Raw genomic sequence first — 18,215 nt, 5'->3', positions numbered from 1 at the left:
TCGTGCACATAGGTTGCAATAACCAAGGCCAAACCTAATTGGCTCAAGGAAAGGGAAACTGCTACTGCAGAAGCTATGCTGCTTCACTGGCTAATTCTAGATTTTATTATTCTTCTTTTTGGTCCTCAAGCAGGAGATCTTATCTCGCTGCATGCTTTTCAGTCTTCGGGCACCATCTACAGAATGTGATAGAAGCAGAACTTGTTTACTGTGAAGAGAAACATCATAGTGGCCCCATGAAATTCAACCGTTGAATTCTCAAATCACAGATACTACACTCTATATGTAAATCAGGCAGGGAAAGCACTAAACTTGCAGGCCAGGCTTATCAGAAAAGGGGAAACAGAAATTATAAGTCTGAGCTTTTGAGCAACGCTGAAAGAATGTCTACAAGAAATACATTAAAAGTCGGAATAAAAAATGGTAACACATTTTCTAGTCAGCATTTCTAACGGTGATTACAATCTATTGTCGTTGATTCTTTTACTTGGCCTAATAAAATCATTTCATCCTTGATCAATTTGATTTGGAAATGAAGGAGACCAGGAGTGCCTTTATATGGCAGTGTACAATAGCCAATAGGCGGTACTCTGCTATTAACTTCAAGAATCTGCTTCAACGAAGTGATCACTAATCAAGCTAAACTGCAGGCCACTGCCCAGGTACTACAAAACTATAATTGCAGTCTTCTGCAGATTCTTCACAGAAAAACTGAGATATTGCAAAAATTATATATCCCGGAGTAAGCTTGTAACTGCTCAGAAGTTGATGCGAGAATAGGTGCTTCGATGCCCCTCAGAAGGTCCTCTAAATCTCCGAACAAATGATGCAAAAAAGTTCTGCATGAGAACAAGATAAATAATTGCAAAGTTAAAACGTGACACGATAGTATTTTAAATGTTGGGATTGAATAGAAGACGTGTCCATAAATTTAACTAGCGGTTGGATTACTTAACCCTGGCATCACTGTGATTTATTTAGCTTACTATATGATATTCCCATAAAAAGAAGGTCTATTCATATGACCCGATATTAAAATTGTCGGTTGAATCTTTCTTACGGTCATCTTCCTCTGCACCTAAAATCCAGTGAAAATATATTTGTATACGTGCAATCATCTACTTCAGAGTAGAAAGTGCCAGGAAATGACAAGGATTTAAAATTTAAGCATAGGCTCCGACTCCTTAAGTGAGAAGTCACCCTAAATATACTCGTATTGATACAAATTTTGCATAAAGAAATGACTATACTTAAAATAGTGTGTTTCACATACAACCACTGAAGAAGAGATTCTAGATACTGAAGCAGAAAAAAAGAGTACCTGCATTCTGTGTAGTATGCTGCCCCAAAAATCCAAGTTTGGAAGTGCCTAAAGCAACAAGATGGAGGATAAAGTTAAAGATAGAAGATTGGTCAAAGTATCAAGGGACCAAAAAGTCTAACTACTCACACAGGTTGTTTATTACATATAAACTTTACATGTCTTCGAATTGCTAAGTCAGTTGGTAATCACTAATTTGTAAGTAAGACTATTAATGTCTTCCTAACAGAAGAACATAACAATGTGCTCACTAGCTTCACATTACATGGAACAGCTTCCAGGAGACTTAAATGAACCATAACAGTCTGAAAATAGGGAATCATATACCACCAAGAAAAATTGAAGCAAAATGTTCATAATTGCCTATAATTAGAATGAAAAAGGGAAACGAGTGACATCAAGTTAACATGCATTTAACTGAAGAGATAAGCTATAAAAATACATAAGAAATAAATCATACATGTAGACCATGAATTCCCAGGAAAAAATATCGATAAGCTGTACCAGCAAGCAGATAGATCCCAAAAAGGCATAAGATTCTGAAAACCAATGAAAATTGTCAATTAAGATTTCTCCTTCAAACTATAACATGAGCCAGATTGTTGCCACTGAAAGTAAGTAAAAGTTAAAAAAGATCAGATGGTAACCCCTTACACAGTTACGAAGGTTCCAAACCAGCCCCATCCTCCTCCTTCAGCAGGTATAATTGTGGCACAACCAGAAGGATGCCGTATCTCTGTAGCCTGTTAAACTAATATAATCAACCTGAATGCTAATCATGCATGAAACAACTACCAATCTACCCATTCTTCATGTGTAGAGGAAAAAGACAATGGATATTGCATTAAGCAAATCAAAATAGCAATTCAAAGCCTTTACCAAATCAATTTTCGAAATATAACATGCACTATGCTTGCAATTCAGGAAAGCTAACTTTCCAACATTTTTTTTTTCCAAACAATGGTGTCCCTTCCTCGCTCAGACTCCCATAAACGATTGTCATACTGTTGCAGTGCCTGACACCCTGTATTTCCCTAAATTCTAACCCCAAAATCACAGATGAATCCTCCACCAACATATCATATTACCAGAAAAGGCAAGACATATAGTTCTCATACCAACATGCAATGCAGATGTGATAAATATCGAAAATAGATATTAAACTAGTCCTATAAAATCTATTAATGCAACATTTGCAGGAATCATAAAGTATAACAGTTGAAGGCTACAAAATGTGTGCATGCATATCTGAGCGCACAGACATTCACCACACACCAAAATATATCTTGTCTCGCCAATGACAGTCAATTCATGTTAAAAACCCATGTTACAAAACATAAGTGAAAGAGGGAATTAGTTACTGGATACTCACATAATTACAGGTACCTAATTTTTCCATAGACTGTGGCCCCTGTGAAATGGAATAGTAAATAAGTCATACATCATATAGAAACCCCTCCAGCAGAAGTATCTAATCATATTTTAGAATGATATCAAGGAACAAGGCCTTACTTGAAGTCCATTCGAATCACAGATGACAGAAACAGAGAGCGAGCAACTGTACTTCGGGCCGCTGTGTGTCATCTTAACAATGACACCATTGTTGGGATGATTTTTATCTGTCGTGTTCATGGGAACAGAGAAATAATCAAGCTCTCAAACTTAATTCAAATATAGAATGGTAAATAATCATCTGTCTTAAGCCATGACATAAAAGAAGATGAAAAACACCCGATGCTATAACAGAGCTACATTGGCGAATGGTGAACAAAACATCATCAATGCTAAAATACAACACAGGAAATTTTATTGAGAATATAATAAGTATCATTCTTGTTACCCCTGATAGTTATATTTGTGCTTGAGACATGCCCGAGACTGGTGCATACAGGGTAACCTGCATATGTCACAGCTCCTATTAGAGGCATAAGAATGATCATATCCTACAATAGCATATTGTCAGTCATGTTCCAAACATGTAACATAGACCTTCAATTAACTTCTGGTTTTGACAATAAAATGGGTTATGTAATCTTTATTAGGTTTAGATCCCTCTACATATCTGCTCCTTGTTCCTATTTTGGTTTTGAAATAATTGAGTTCATTTCAAATTTGAATAGTATTTACCTCCAATACTTTTTTCTACAAGTGCACTACATCCCAATCCACAGTGTGATGGACCTCCACAGTCCTACAACATCATGAGAAAATCAATTAAGTTCCAATGGGTTAAATGCTTTACTTGCTTGATTCAAGTTCTTCAATGACAAGACTATAACTTCAATAAGATTCTATGGGCATTTACCAAGCAGTCAACACATAGAGGTGGGTCGTGATTGAAAATCATCCCATCGCAAAGCTGCTCCAAAGAATTTGAGAAAGAGAAACTCAGTAAGAAATCGTAGTATAAGCAGTAGTATAATACCATATTAAGTGAATAGCTGCTTCTAAGTGGTCACCATCTAGGTGAATCCAACCTCATTGTTTGAACAATTGGACTTTAATCAACAAAATCTTGTCTCTCAATCAAACAAGGTTTTAATAGAGCCTATGTCAGCATCCAAATATTTAAATCAGTAAACTAGCTAGTTTGCTATAAGCAAGTCAAACAAGAAACATTATGTGTACACCCTAAAAGGTACAAAGACAATTTTAACAAGAAAGATCACTAGAATATAAAGAACTAAAATGTAACCTGATGGAGCCAACCTGAAACCAGAGCACAGTCTGATTCACTGCCACCTTGTAGAACCTGCACAACAGTTGCATAAACATATTCCACTTAATTCAAATAGGACCAAACTAACATATGCATTTATGCAAGCAAAGTAAACCCAAATTAATAGTCTTCAAATGTGGGCACTAGTTGCCCATAAAACCCAAATCCAAACTATGGAAGTCAATAGTTCCAAGTCCTTCAACTTAGCAATTAAAACCAAGATGCTGTTGCAACTCTTGCAACCCATTACAGCATTGTAAAAGCTTAAATATTACGGCCACGAGCTAAGCTTTGGGTACTAAGAGCTAACAGTTTCTTAAAAGCACAAAATAATAAAAAAATGGTGTACTAAAATCAACTCTAAATACAAAAAATGGTTCAATTTCTTTGCTCCAAATCACATTTCATGCAAAACAAAGACTTCCCAGCCAAGAAACAAACTGAAGCACTAAATTGAGAGAAAGAGAAAGTACCCATCTTCGCTGAGGACTCCGTGGGGATATTTATCAAGGGGAGAGGTCAAGCTATAGTTATAAACGTTGTCGTTGTGCATTAAGCTGAGTTCGCAGACGCCACAGACCCAATTAACTCGATGAAGAATCATTAAGATGCAGAGCCATTTTATCGAATCGCCACCCATCGTCACCGTAATCAACAAGTAGCCAAGATTTTCCTTTTTCCCGGGTTTTCTTTTCCTAATTTTTATTTATTTCACCGTGATGGGGGCGGGACGTAAGGAGAAATGACCGTCGCTATTCGCTAAATTAACGATGCATTAATCATGGACAGTGACACCACTTAATTTTAAATTATTTTCATTTAGACCCCTAAAACTTCTAAGAAATTCAGATCGCGGTAAGCTAAGGAATCCGCGTTGAAAATTTGTGTACAAAATTGAATCTCATCTCGTGGATGTCTCCCAAATCACATACTGGATTTTACAAAAATGACACAGAAATTTACAAACCTGTATCGTCAATTTCGGATATTTAAAAGGAAAAATATTCACCGTCTACCTATTTTTTACATACTTTTTAAAAATACACAATTCCTTCATTTTTTGGCTAGAATCCACTTAAAGTTACATTTTATTTCACTTTTCCACTTCCGTTTGGAATCCGTTAAGAAAACTAACAGAAACTTAAAAAAATAATCATTTTACCCCCAAAACAAAAATTACAATTTTACCTTAAAAATTACCAAAAATAATCAGATTAAATCTAATTATTTTCCCCATTGGTCAATAAAGAAATTAATTCCACAACCATCAAATGCATGTTTTTTTTAAAAATATTTATGTAATTAGAATGCTAAATTATAACAGTAGTATTAAAAATAGTCCAATCTCTCAAACCATCAATTGAATTTAAGGTAAGTAGAGTTTTATTATTCATTGAGTTATAATCTCTAGTAGTTAAGATTTTTTTGTACTTCATTAACGTACCAATAATGATATTCATCATTAAATCTTATTATTTTTGGCATTTTTAGGGTGAAATTGTAATTTTCGTTTTGGGGGTAAAATAGTCGTTTTTTTAAGTTTCCGTTAGTTTTCTTAACGGATTTTAAACGGAAGTGGAAAAGTGAAACAAAATATAACTTTAGGTGGATTCCAGCCAAAAAATGAAGGAATTGTATATTTTTAAAAAATGTGTAAAAAACGGGACGGTGGATATTTTCCCTATTTAAAATTGTCAAGTATTTAGGCTACTGTATGTGATTTTTTTTCATCAGCCCTATCTTGGGTCTCGATGGCTCATTTCTGGTCGAGGGCAATGACTGCCCACACTTACAGTTGAATGCAGCAACCATAAGATTCGGGCAATTGTAAGACATTCGCAGATTTTATTGCAGGCAATTGTCATATGCTAATTGTAAGCAAAAACCATCAAATGTGGAATACTAGAAAATTGTACTAGATTCCATTATTTATGACTATTGTACTCTATTTTCTCAATCCTCTTTTCCACATTCCTCAGGCTGAAAAACCTAGTAAGACTATAATTATGATATTATTCTCCTACCTCAATTATGAATAATCTGCACATGTGTCACCTCCTTAAAATATTCTAACAAAAAATGGATTTAAGGAGGTTTTCTTATAAAAAGACCATACTGTTTGACAGGTAAGCATCCTGATACTGAAGCATAAAAAAAAAAAAAACTTTTTCTCTCAAGTTGTTATCTTGGCAATTCTTGATCCCGAACTTAAGCATGAGAATGTTTTTATCGGTAATAACATTGGCGCCCTTACAATTTTCTTGTTTTGCAAGTAAGGATGTTAAATCTAGAGTTCAGGATTTCTTTCAACTAGCAGCCTCATTGAATCCCGACCTTCTTGTTGCCTAATCACTTTATGATGTGAATTTTTGGTGTCAACAGTTGACACCGTCTATGGGGAACGTTTAAAAAAAAACCCTCATTTCTTGAAACACAAAATGCCTATGGCCTCCGCCATTTCCTTCATAATAGTGACTCAAGACTTGAATGGCACTGTTCCTCTAGATCCTCTGAAGATGTTGGCACCAATAATCCCAAGGATGACAGAGATCAAGTTGAAAATGAATTAGCTCCTCTAACTTGAGGACATGCATTAGTGGCAAGAACAATTAGAATATGCTCTCAACGACAAATGATAGCTTGTACAACAACTCACAGAGGAGCTTCGCTCAACTAAGTGACCATACCAACGAAGGGAACAACCCTACGATGAGCACATTTGCACAAATTACCGCCATCAGTCTCAAGAGGTTATAATTGGTAGACTTGATAAGAGACAACGATATGATGATCTCCGATGACATGATCAACAACATGAAAGTGCTCGGTGTTACGATCATTGAAGGCATATTGCAGCAGAAAAAGGGAAGCAAAAAGTAATTATCCCGACGCTCTGGTAATTCGTCATGAACACTTATTAAATCTAGTAACGGGGAAGAAATAGCAAGAAGATATATTGGAACATCCATTTGGAAGTTGAAAGAAATGATTAACAGTAAAAATTTGGTAAAATCTTCGGTGAAAAAACTACTTCAATTGGATTACCTTTGTCATTTTATCATTTTGTGAACAATAACTTCATTAATTTTTTTTTCTTAAAAATCAAATCTATTAAAATGCTTTGGTTAAACAATTCAATTAGATAACTATGAGATTAATGCCAAACTAATTCATTCTAAGTTCTAATGCAAAGACTGACGGGTGTACAAAATTCTAATCAATTTATAACCTCCGATCTCATCCAAGATTTAAACAAGGGTGACTTAATTAAATAAAAATGCTTGAAATCACTCAACCGAATTCTAGGTCAAACGGGCTCTATAGTCTATACTCTAATATTACATTATTGGAAAATAAAAAAAATATGCAAAAGTGATTTGCATTTAATTAATTAAAATATTAGTCTCTTACTTGATTAATGTTAATACGAGTTAAAGCTTCTAAATTGCATCGCAATACGATGGTGTTTTATAACCTACTATTAAAAAACTTAAAAAATTAAATAACTACTAACACACCAATGGCATGGTTAGAATTCGTTATTCGGGACTTCGGCACTTTTCCCACCATTATTGCTTGTTTTTTCAGAAAACAAGTATTCATACAAATAAAAATATTAAAAAAAATTGGAAGAATGTGATATTAAGAATAAAATAATACTGTTTAAGTTAAACAATTATATCTAATTAACTAAAGATACAGGGTTCTACACGAAGTTAGCCCTTCGCTAGCTAAGCCGATGCCCCTTGCATATGTAGGCAGCAGCGCCTTTCATCATGTTGTTGCTAAGGATTCCAGCAATGTTCTGGTGGCGATGATGACGTGGATAAGGTCGCCATCGTTTGAGTGTGGAGCTCTCGGGTTTTGGGTTGCTTTGTGTGGTGGTTTACAAAGTAAAATATAGGGTACACAAGCATGGTGTTTTTAATCACATAATTGATCGAAGTTATTTCTAATAACAATTTCGCAAACATCAATTACAGCATCTCATATTTGTCTCGGTATCTACCACAACACATTTCATAGATCAGTTAATGGCACAAGGATTTCTGGCGTCACAAGTTCCAGATGAGGGAATTTCGCTGCCGACTCAATTTCACACATCCTACCACACTTGTAACCCTTACTTCTCTTGTAAGGCCACACCATTGTGTTGAAAAGTCAAAGAGTTTTGGTTGAAAAAGAAAAGTGAGCCACATGCATTGCTTTTGTTTTTCAAAGTCGGCACTAAATTGCAAGCTGTAAAATATTTGTCATTTGACAATCCTGCACCAAATGAAAAAAAATGAAAAAGTAAACAAAATTTGTCAAATTGACAGAGATGAAGATTGACAAATTGCAGAGAGATTAGGTAGAATAGTGCAAGGTTGAAGCCTATAAATTGAAGTCATTTCTTCATTCTAAATTATCCCAAAATTGTTAAGCTTATAAGTTTATAAACTTTTGAGAGTTCCGAGAGTGTGAGCAATTAGAGAGTGTGTGAGAGAGTACTTGGTGTATTTGGGTTCTGAGAAAGTGAGATTTCTTTACTCAAATTTGTACTCAAATAATTGTTAATAATACAATTATTTTTCTCTTGCTCCCGTGGATGTAGGTTTAATTACCGAACCACGTAAATTTTGTGTCTATTATTTTTCTATAATTATTTGGTGCGCTTGATTCCGCATTCCGCGCACAACACATTGGACTTCCCATAAAATGTGATTTACAAGGATCATCTTCTCCAACCTCACAGCATTCTCAAGCAAGTCTTTCAGAAACTCAACATCCACCTCACGCCCCTCAAACCCAATGAATGATACTCCTCTAAGATTTAAATGAGGATCATCCTTGATGTTTTGTACGTATATACAAGGTTCCACTGCATGGGATAACAGCAAACAAGGGATTAACACATTTGTATCATAAATATGCAATTTGAAAATGAAATAGGAACACTCTTATGGGGAAACCATTTAACCAAACACGTGCACACATAATCAAAAGTGAAATTTCATTGTTCAGCAATCCAAACAACAAATATTTCAAATTTCAAATCAAAAAAAGGGGAAACATCCACCTTCAACGTGAATTCCTAAAATAAAGGAGATGCTTTCAAAAAAGCAACACAGAGATGATAGCAATCTCGATCAGTTGTAGCCAAAGTCATTTCCAAATGCTTCAGATTAGGAAATTTAGAAATACATAAAAGTCTCCATATTGGCTAATGCACAAGGGTAATGTAAAAATAAAAAGAATAAAATTGAACCTACTTACAGTAACAGGCATCGGGTTTACTTTCAGTGTACTTAATTGTGGAAGAAAACTACCATCAAGCGCGTAGATCAACTAACATGGATTGTTCTAGCTTAACTGGCATTAAAAAATTGAACCTCCAAGCACTTCAAATTGAGTGATCGGCCAGAGACTCTAATACGCATCAATCTCTCAGCAACCTTCGGCCTTAACTCCCCAAGCAACGGACGGTAATATAGCAAATAATGAAGAGTCTCTTCAGGTATATCAACATCGGTTAAACGCAGGGACATAAGTGAACTGAAGCTGGAAGTATCTGAATATGGTGAAAAAGTATGTAACTCATGACCGCCTTTCTTTGACTCATTAAAGTCTAACTCAAGCCTTTGATGAATCCAACTATCAACATCATAATCAGACTTATGGGGGCAACAAATTCTTAACTATTGTAAATATTTAGTTTGAAGTAATCCCAAAATTGCATCAACAAGATTTATAAAGTTTCACCTTTTCACGCGAATGAAATAATTATCTTCAGATTTGTAATGGGTCAGAAAAAATTGCCAAGCGCCGAATTTTGTAGGGGTTGATAAAGTCCAAAGAAACAGTGAAAAATCTCCATGAATATCGCCATCTGTATGATAAAACGCTGGCTCTTGCTGCCTCATCAATTGTTAAGCGAGATAAAATACTTATCAAAATATCGTCTGGCAATTTACCAATACGATCATCCATGCTCTTTTTAGGGGCAAAATGTCAAATTTTTTAATGTTTTGAGCCGGGGTTTAGACTAGACTCAACAGGCATAGTCCTCATCCTTTAGGAAATTATATTAGATAATTTATGGAGCGTTGATCAACGAAATTTTAACGGACGACGTCGTTTGGTTCTAAGCGGATTGGACTTGATTCAATTGTTGAAACTTCACTAATCAAACGTTGTAAAATATGTACAAAATTTTGTCGACTCTTATCTTTATTTTCATCCTGTAACTTAAAAGTTGCCATAGAAAAAAAAATTAGTTATTGTTGGATTTTAATACATCACTAGTTATATCACTGTTTTTTTTATCAACGGTTTAGACTGTAGATTGTTTAGACAAATATTTTGAGGATAAATAATAGACTAAAAGATTAGTGCTATTGTCAAACTTTTGACGTTCAATGCGTTTAACGCATTGATTTGCATTTTTACATTAACTGTATTATATCTGTTTATCTGTTAATGTGTTAAAAATCTGTAATTTTTTTATTTATTAGTAGCATATTTACTCTGTTAAAAAGAAAATATCTTTATTTGATTTATATATATATATATATATATATATATATATATATATATATTTATTTATATATATATATTGAAAGGTATAATAATGGGCAACAACTAAGTTACAACAAACGTAACTTACATCAACGATCAACCTATGAGTTGTTTCCCATAACGCATTAGTTATTTGGCTAACTACAATTGAGCCAGGTAAAAAAATTATTTATTGGTTACTATAAGTTATATCATATGTAACTTAATAAGACCCACGATGATGATATTGAGTAAAAAAAAAAAATCAAATGTGTAACAGTTATAACATTTATACAACTGTTATTTTTAAAGTTTTTTTATGATATAATTGTATGGAATAAAGAGGCGCTACCCTCGAATAGTTGTATCTTACATTCGATACAAATTTATCACATGGTAATAAGATCGTAGTGAAAAGTCGATGAGGACTATTATACATAACATACAACTGTCGTAAAATTAATGAATGGATGAAATTTCTTTATCTAGTTAGATCATTGTGCTTCTTTATTCCATTCTTCTTCCCACTTGTCCGACTTGTCTTCCTAGTGATGTATATTATACATCACATACATAACATACAATTGTCGTAAGAAGAAGAAGAAGAAGCACAAGAGCATAAATAAAGGTTGATGTGCCAATGAGTTACAGAAAAGAAAAACCTTTGTTGCAAAATATCTTCCTCTTAAGTTGAAGATTGTCAGCAAAAAGTCTTGATCTAACACATTTTTACTTTGAAAAAATGTTAAAATTTTGAGTGATGATATAATCACAAACTTTTATATAAATTTATTTTATACAAAATGATGTGGCATCAATTCATTAGTTGAATGAAAATATAAAATAATAAAAATAAATCATGTGGGCCAAGAAATATTTATTTTAACCAATTTTATCATGCCACATCAATTTGCACAAGAGTTTGTGGCTATATTATTACTCTAAAATTATTTAAATTCTGCATTAAAGTTAAGGTCAAGAGGGCATTATTAGATAATCAAATTTTATCTATTTTATTTGATTTTCTAATCATTTAGCAATGTAACATATGATACTAATAGATATCATAGTTGGACCCTACAAACATTTAGATTTGTTTTTTCAATTTTTTTTAAAAATTGAACCGTGTTTAGTTAATTGAAGTTAGGAGTCAAATTAAGCCATAACAGGGGTGGGTGGGTGTGCGGATTATTTGATAGTCGTTGTGACTTCATCTTCAAGGGGGGAAATTTTTTATAGATTTATCCGATAAAAAGATTTAAAAAAATCTGAGCATATTTAAAAGCGCATTACGAATATTTATTAGGATTCCCCTTAGGTGCAACTGTGGCACAGTGCCACTGTTGCACCGTAGCCTGATCCTATTTATTAGTAACTCAATTTTGCATTTGTCCCTTTTTTTGACTTGCCTTTAGAGAAATGTTTATATATGTACACACACTCACACACCTTCGCTTTAAATTGAAGATTAGGTAAGCAATTATGGAAGTACCCATTAAGCCACAATTAGTCAAAGCAAGAAGTTCAGAAGGAGCGAGTTGACAACTCTCACACGTGCTCCAACGCATCAAATTTCGCAATTCAAAACCTGTCCCACAGACAAAATCCTGACTCATCACCAATCACATCCGTCCATCACCAAACTCCAATTAAGTTTCATCCCTGATCTACCCTTCGCATCATCAGCTATTTACATCAGCTGCCCCTTTGCGACTTTAGTTTGCTGCCAAAGCACAAATGTCTTGTTTCAACGACCAGTCCCTAACTTCAATTCTTATGCAAAACAGGCAGAAAACGCTCTGCACAGAAACCCAGATTCTGACAACAGACACAGAACTCACAGCAATTTTTGTTTGTCCGTCCCGACTGACTTTTGTTTCAGTTTCATTTTGAGTCACTTGCTCACCTTTACATCTCTCTCTCTCTTTTTTTTTTTTTTTTTTAAATTATCTCTCTCTCTCTTTTATGATCAATCAGTAAATTTCAGACTTTTATCATTGCCTGAATCTTCGTTTTCAGGTCAGAATCTAACCGGAATCTCAATTTCTCTGCTACCCAGATGCCGTTTCAGGTAAAATTTTCCAAAGTTCATTGCTTCACTGATGATTCTTAATCTTACCAATGCTCTGGCTGATGCTGTTGCTTGGTGTACTTTGTACGAACCTGTATTTGATCAATGATGAGTGTTTGTTTTGTTGCGGTGTTTGATTGTTTTATTTCTGATTTCCTGTTTCGTTGGGTTTTCTGTCACATGCATAATTTGCCATTTGAAGTAAAATATTTACTCTCTCTCTGATATTTCGGTGGTTAGATGATGTAATATTATTTTGTAGCATTAGTGCTATGCTATCAAACATCTTTTTCTAGTGAGGACTGTAGCTTTCTCTGTTTGGTAATGTATTGATTTTTGGAAAATAATAATAATAATAATAATTAAGGGGAAAAGAAAAGAAAAACATGGGTGTTTTTGTGTTGAATGCACTTTTTTTTTCCCGGAAAAATGTTGTTTGGCTGTAGTTTCTGTTTATATTGTAAACTCTGTAACAAAACGTGGGAAAGATACGACTGTTTGGCTTGATTTTTTCCCTTTCTTTTTAGCATATGTATGATAAGAATAAAAAATTGAGAATGAAAAAGTTGGTATATGTTGTGATCTTAGGTTACATTTCTTATTAGGTAATGTCATTGTGGCTTAAATGCTATTATTGATGGAGAATTAATGCCAATCATTGGCTTGTGGCACTTGTAAGTTGTATAATCGTAATGTTGCCCTCCACGTGTACCATCAGGGCTCAGCGTATATTTAGCATGTGGAGGAGGAACTAGGTCAGGGCGTGCGCTAATTTGGACCAATAACAGGGCAGGTGTGACAACGGATGTCAGTGCTCCCCATCACAAGGGCAGTCAAACATTTTGAAAATGTTGTACTAGGTAGTAATGTAATTTGACGTAAATGATCTCATTTCTCAAAGCACATAAATGATGGGTTCTTTGGATTTCATATTTTCTGGAATATGGCAGGTGAGCTTCATGTTAACTTTATAATGTGTCTTAACCGACTATTATTACAGATACGTGTCCTCATTGTTATAATTGTAGCTGAGATTTTCGGAGATATTAATTCTTTGGACTTGATAAAAAATGAAGAGGAGAAGGCATTTGTATCAATCCAAGCAACCTTTTGATGATCATCGTAAGCATTTCCTCCTTTCTTTGTTTTCTTACTGCAATTGGTCATACACAAATCTTGGAAGTTCCTTTATTCATCAAGGCGATTTAAAATAACTTTTAATACTGAGATTGAACAGAAAGTCACTATAGAAAATTGGCAAAGGATTTTATTTGAATGTTGTTTAACTGATTTCCATCTTTAGCTTTTGAGGCCTTTTTTCATGACTCATGGAGAACTGTGGAGCTTATAAGAATCAAGGATGGGACTATGACCATGCATCTCAAGGATAATCAATGTTATACTGAGAAGAGACGGCCATTCTCGAATCTTCGTATAAGATCGAGGAAAGCAACGTCATCAGATTGCACCTGCTTTTTAAGGCCGGGGATTGATGTCTGTGTCCTTTCAGCCTCTCAAGATGCAGAGTGTTTGGATGAAGAAAATGAAGAACCTGTAAGTTACATTTTAGTTTGTATGGATCTCTTTTCCACTTGCTACTGATAAGAGGGACTTCAATTCCTTAGATTCAGTGGCAACGGAAAAAAAAAAATCTTTGGTACTGATTTGAAGAGCTATACTTTCTTCGCTGGTTGGTATGATTCCCTTAAAAGGAATGTTTACGTGTTGCATGTTGCAATATTTTCCAAGTATTTTAAAGTCCTCTCTTATATCAGCATTGAAGTTTACTATGCATGCCATGATAGATTGCTATGCTAATAAGACTAATATGCTTTACTAGATGAATGTTTAATTTGGAAATACTTGTTTGCTTTGAAAGTTCTATTACCCAATTTAATTTTGGCCTTTATCTTCTCTTTCTTATGTAGGTATGGGTTGATGCTAAGATAAGTTCTATTGAGAGGAAACCCCATGAAGGTCAATGCTCGTGCCGGTTTTATGTTGAGTTCTACGTTAACCCAGGTCCTCTTGGTTTAGAGAGAGGAGCACTTAGTAAAGAGACTAAACTAGTTGGCATTGATCAAATAACTATCCTCCAAAAGCTTGGAAGAGATGCTTGTGAAGATCAATACTATCGATGGAATTTTTCTGAGGACTGCTCTTCATTGCAAAAAACTAAAATGTTATTGGGGAAATTCTCATCTGATCTTTCATTTCTAATTGTTGCATCAGTTTTGAAGCAGACTGCATTTGACATAAGATCTGTGCAAAAGAAAATTGTCTATCAAATTTTGGGTAGTGATGATGACAACTCTTCGCTGAACTCCATTAACAATCTGAATGCTATAAATTTTAAAGTTGAAGACGGTGTTTCTTCCTCGCATTTGTTCCAGTTTATTCCACCAGATACTAAAGAAGTCAGCATTGCTGGTGGCACAGAAGAAGTTGGACTGTTGCCAATTTACGATGTTATGAATTTGCAGCGCTCTAAACGTCGAAATGTACAACCTGACCGCTTATGGAAAGAAATGGAAATTGAAAAATCGTCAAGCAAAAATGAAAGCGAAGTTTCAGAAAATGAACCATTATGGAAAGAAATGGAATTAGCTATGGCTGAAGCTTATATTCTCGAGGACAATGAGGTGTATTGCAAATAACTTTTCATCGAGATCAGATTGTTGTTTTATGTGATTTTCATCTCATGACATTTTATGCATTTAAGTTTTTTCCCTTTATGGCTCAGCCAGTTTTGATAATGGTTTCAGGGTTCTAATGCTGGACTATCCTCTGAGGATCCGCAAATATCAAGTATAGTCTGCCAACACGAGTTCACACTAGATGAAGAAATTGGTATTTTATGTCCTAAATGTGGTTTTGTGAAAACTGAAATAAAATATGTGACGCCAGCATTTGTAAGTCAAGTTTACAGTTGAAGAATGTTACCTATTTATTATTATTTTTCTTTTTTTAACTTGTCCTGGCAAACCTTTGTTATCCTTGTGCTTCCTCGTGAGCATATTGTGTTAAATAAAGTCAAATACAAATACATTTCTGATTACCTTTGTTTTCTTTTTTGTTTAGTTGGAACCCAAACGCTGGATTACTAGCAATAAGGTGGACAATGAAGAAGATACTGAGCATGGACTTGATAGCAATGAGGGCTTGAATCTTTGCTGCAATCTGGCATCCTCAGATATTCTCTCGCCAAATGAGAATGACAATGTGTGGGCCTTAATTCCTGAACTTAAAATGAAATTACACTTGCACCAGAAAAAGGCTTTTGAATTTCTATGGAGAAATATCGCTGGCTCTTTAGTACCAGCAAGCATGGATGCAGAATCCAAGAACACAGGTGGTTGCGTGATTTCTCATACACCTGGAGCTGGAAAAACTTTTCTCATTATTGCATTCCTTGTTAGCTACTTGAAGTTATTCCCAGGAAAACGAGCTTTAGTTCTTGTCCCGGAGACAACTCTTTATACCTGGTGCGAGGAATTTATTAAGTGGAAAATTCCTTTACCAGTTCATCTGATCCATGGTCGTAGAACCCATAGAGTCTTCAGACAGAAAAGGATAAGCTCCTTCAAAGGAGATGTAAGACCTACTCCTGATGTCATGCACATTTTAGATTTCCTAGAGAAGATACAGAAGTGGCATGCGCAACCCAGTATTCTTGTTATGGGTTACACTTCATTTCTAACACTAATACATGAAGATGCAAAGTTTGCACATAGAAAATATATGGCTAAAGTGCTGCGGGAAAGTCCAGGCATTGTGGTACTAGATGAAGGGCACAAACCCAGAAGTACTAAGTCAAGATTAAGGAAGGCTCTGATGAAAGTTGAAACCGCCCAGAGAGTATTGCTTTCAGGTACATTGTTTCAGAATAACTTCTGTGAATATTTCAACACCCTTTGCTTGGCTCGACCTAAGTTTATCCATGAAGTGTTGAGGGAATTAGATCAGAACTTCAAGAGAAAGAAAATGCGGATGAAGAATCCCCGCCAGCTAGAATCACGAGCAAGAAAAATTTTCGTGGATACCATTGCAAGGAAGATCAATTCTGACAATGGAGAAGAGAGAATCCAAGGTTTAAACATGTTGAGAAATATCACAAGTGGATTTATTGATGTCTACGAGGGTGGAGCTTCTGACAATCTCCCTGGTTTATAAATATATACTTTGTTGATGAATTCTACTGAAGTACAAGTTGAGGTTTTGCAGAAACTACAAAAGATTATGTTTCCATGCGATTATGAAAAACGAGAAGGCTTCAACGAGTTGATCAGAGCTCAGCTTCAAACAACAACACAAAGTGTAAGAAGCCATCTCATCTTTGTTACAGATCCTCTCTCTCGCTCTCTGTGTCTGTGTGTGTCTTTCATTTATGCTGTTTGTTGACAAGATGTTAATAAAGAGATGGATTATTATTACCGTAATTCATTGCTGATCGCCATTATAACCATGTTTGCGGTTTATAGCATAACTACATGTATTATGCAAGTCCTGCTAATCATTTTATACATCTCTTATGAAAGTCTTATTGAACTATCTGATTTTATACAAAATTGTTGGCTGGTAATTAATTTTATACACCAAAGTTTCTGGTGACACATATCCTGGCTTTTGATCTAAATGCTTCCCACCTGAAATTACATTACTTGCACATTGCATATAGACTATCTAGTACGTAGTTTTTTCTAATCGCGTCATCCAGAATTTTGCTCTAGTGCATCTTAAAGTTTTGTGTATGCTGGTATTCCTACAACTCCTGTTAGCTGTTAAACCACTCAACTGAGAAAACCCAGCCCTTAGATCGAATGTATCAGTTTTGAGTGCAACAGAGAATTCCAAATCAACAGAATTTTGCCATCATTGTGAAGTCTTGGTAGAAAAAAATGAGATTATATCAGACAATAAAAAACTATTATGATGTTGCTACTCCAACTTGCCATGCTTATATATATGTATAATTGAACTAGGCCAAATCCCCTTTGAAAGGTTGATCCAGGACCGCCAGAAGGAAATATTTTACAGTAGATCCTGCTATAAATTTCGTACATTTAGAGGCATTTCATGAAAGTGCACATACATTTGAACCAGTTTGAGAGCGATACAATTTTCAGTTTTGTTTTATAACCAAACGATGTTGTTTTCCTAGGGAGCCAAGTTCGAGTTCGAGTTCACATGTTATTAAATACGGACATCCGTATAACTCTTATTTACAAGGTTTTCTCTTTTTGTGTGTGTGTGTCTAGCTGTCAAACCAAAGGAAAGACGAAATGGTAAGTACGGACATCCGTCATCCATCATCCGCATGGCTTAATGGTATGTTAGATTAAAAAAAAAAAAGTATCCACAAGTGAAAATAGAGTTGGCAAATTAAAGACTTGGGCAGGGCTTTTTCAAGTTTAGGCCCAAGTCCATTAGAGTAAAAGTGTAAGGATTGGGCCTGGACTGAGTTTGGATTTTGATTTATTTTTAAAAATTATTATAAATTTGAAATCAGTTAATAATAATTAAATTGTTATAATCAATAATGAATTAAAGAAAATAAATATTTCAAA

The 18,215-nt window shown here is 34.8% G+C and overlaps 2 protein-coding genes and 1 pseudogene across 2 annotated transcripts; 1 reads left to right on the top strand and 2 right to left on the bottom strand.

Annotated features, from left to right (window-relative positions):
• Positions 1 to 4,726, bottom strand: LOC18043517. Its single transcript, XM_006435753.2, has 11 exons — positions 4,514 to 4,726; positions 4,031 to 4,073; positions 3,627 to 3,680; positions 3,449 to 3,512; positions 3,162 to 3,218; positions 2,834 to 2,940; positions 2,694 to 2,732; positions 1,976 to 2,064; positions 1,782 to 1,860; positions 1,322 to 1,369; positions 1 to 839 (listed from the first exon to the last, which is right to left on the bottom strand). Exons 1-11 carry the CDS (start codon positions 4,678 to 4,680, stop codon positions 759 to 761), a joined length of 828 nt encoding a protein of 275 aa, XP_006435816.1. The 5' UTR covers positions 4,681 to 4,726; the 3' UTR covers positions 1 to 758.
• Positions 4,727 to 9,388: 4,662 nt separating this feature from the next.
• LOC18043516 lies at positions 9,389 to 10,010 on the bottom strand (annotated as a pseudogene).
• Positions 10,011 to 12,296: 2,286 nt separating this feature from the next.
• Positions 12,297 to 17,220, top strand: LOC18044758 (SNF2 domain-containing protein CLASSY 1). Its single transcript, XM_006435750.2, has 7 exons — positions 12,297 to 12,648; positions 13,367 to 13,508; positions 13,649 to 13,770; positions 13,952 to 14,202; positions 14,577 to 15,290; positions 15,414 to 15,560; positions 15,730 to 17,220. Exons 3-7 carry the CDS (start codon positions 13,719 to 13,721, stop codon positions 16,819 to 16,821), a joined length of 2,256 nt encoding a protein of 751 aa, XP_006435813.1. The 5' UTR covers positions 12,297 to 12,648; positions 13,367 to 13,508; positions 13,649 to 13,718; the 3' UTR covers positions 16,822 to 17,220.
• Positions 17,221 to 18,215: the final 995 nt, after the last annotated feature.

The sequence above is a fragment of the Citrus clementina genome, unplaced genomic scaffold, assembly GCF_000493195.1.
Source record: "Citrus clementina cultivar Clemenules unplaced genomic scaffold, Citrus_clementina_v1.0 scaffold_4, whole genome shotgun sequence".
In the NCBI taxonomy this organism is placed as follows: Eukaryota; Viridiplantae; Streptophyta; class Magnoliopsida; order Sapindales; family Rutaceae; genus Citrus; species Citrus x clementina.
This window is presented reverse-complemented; position numbering and strand designations above follow the sequence as displayed.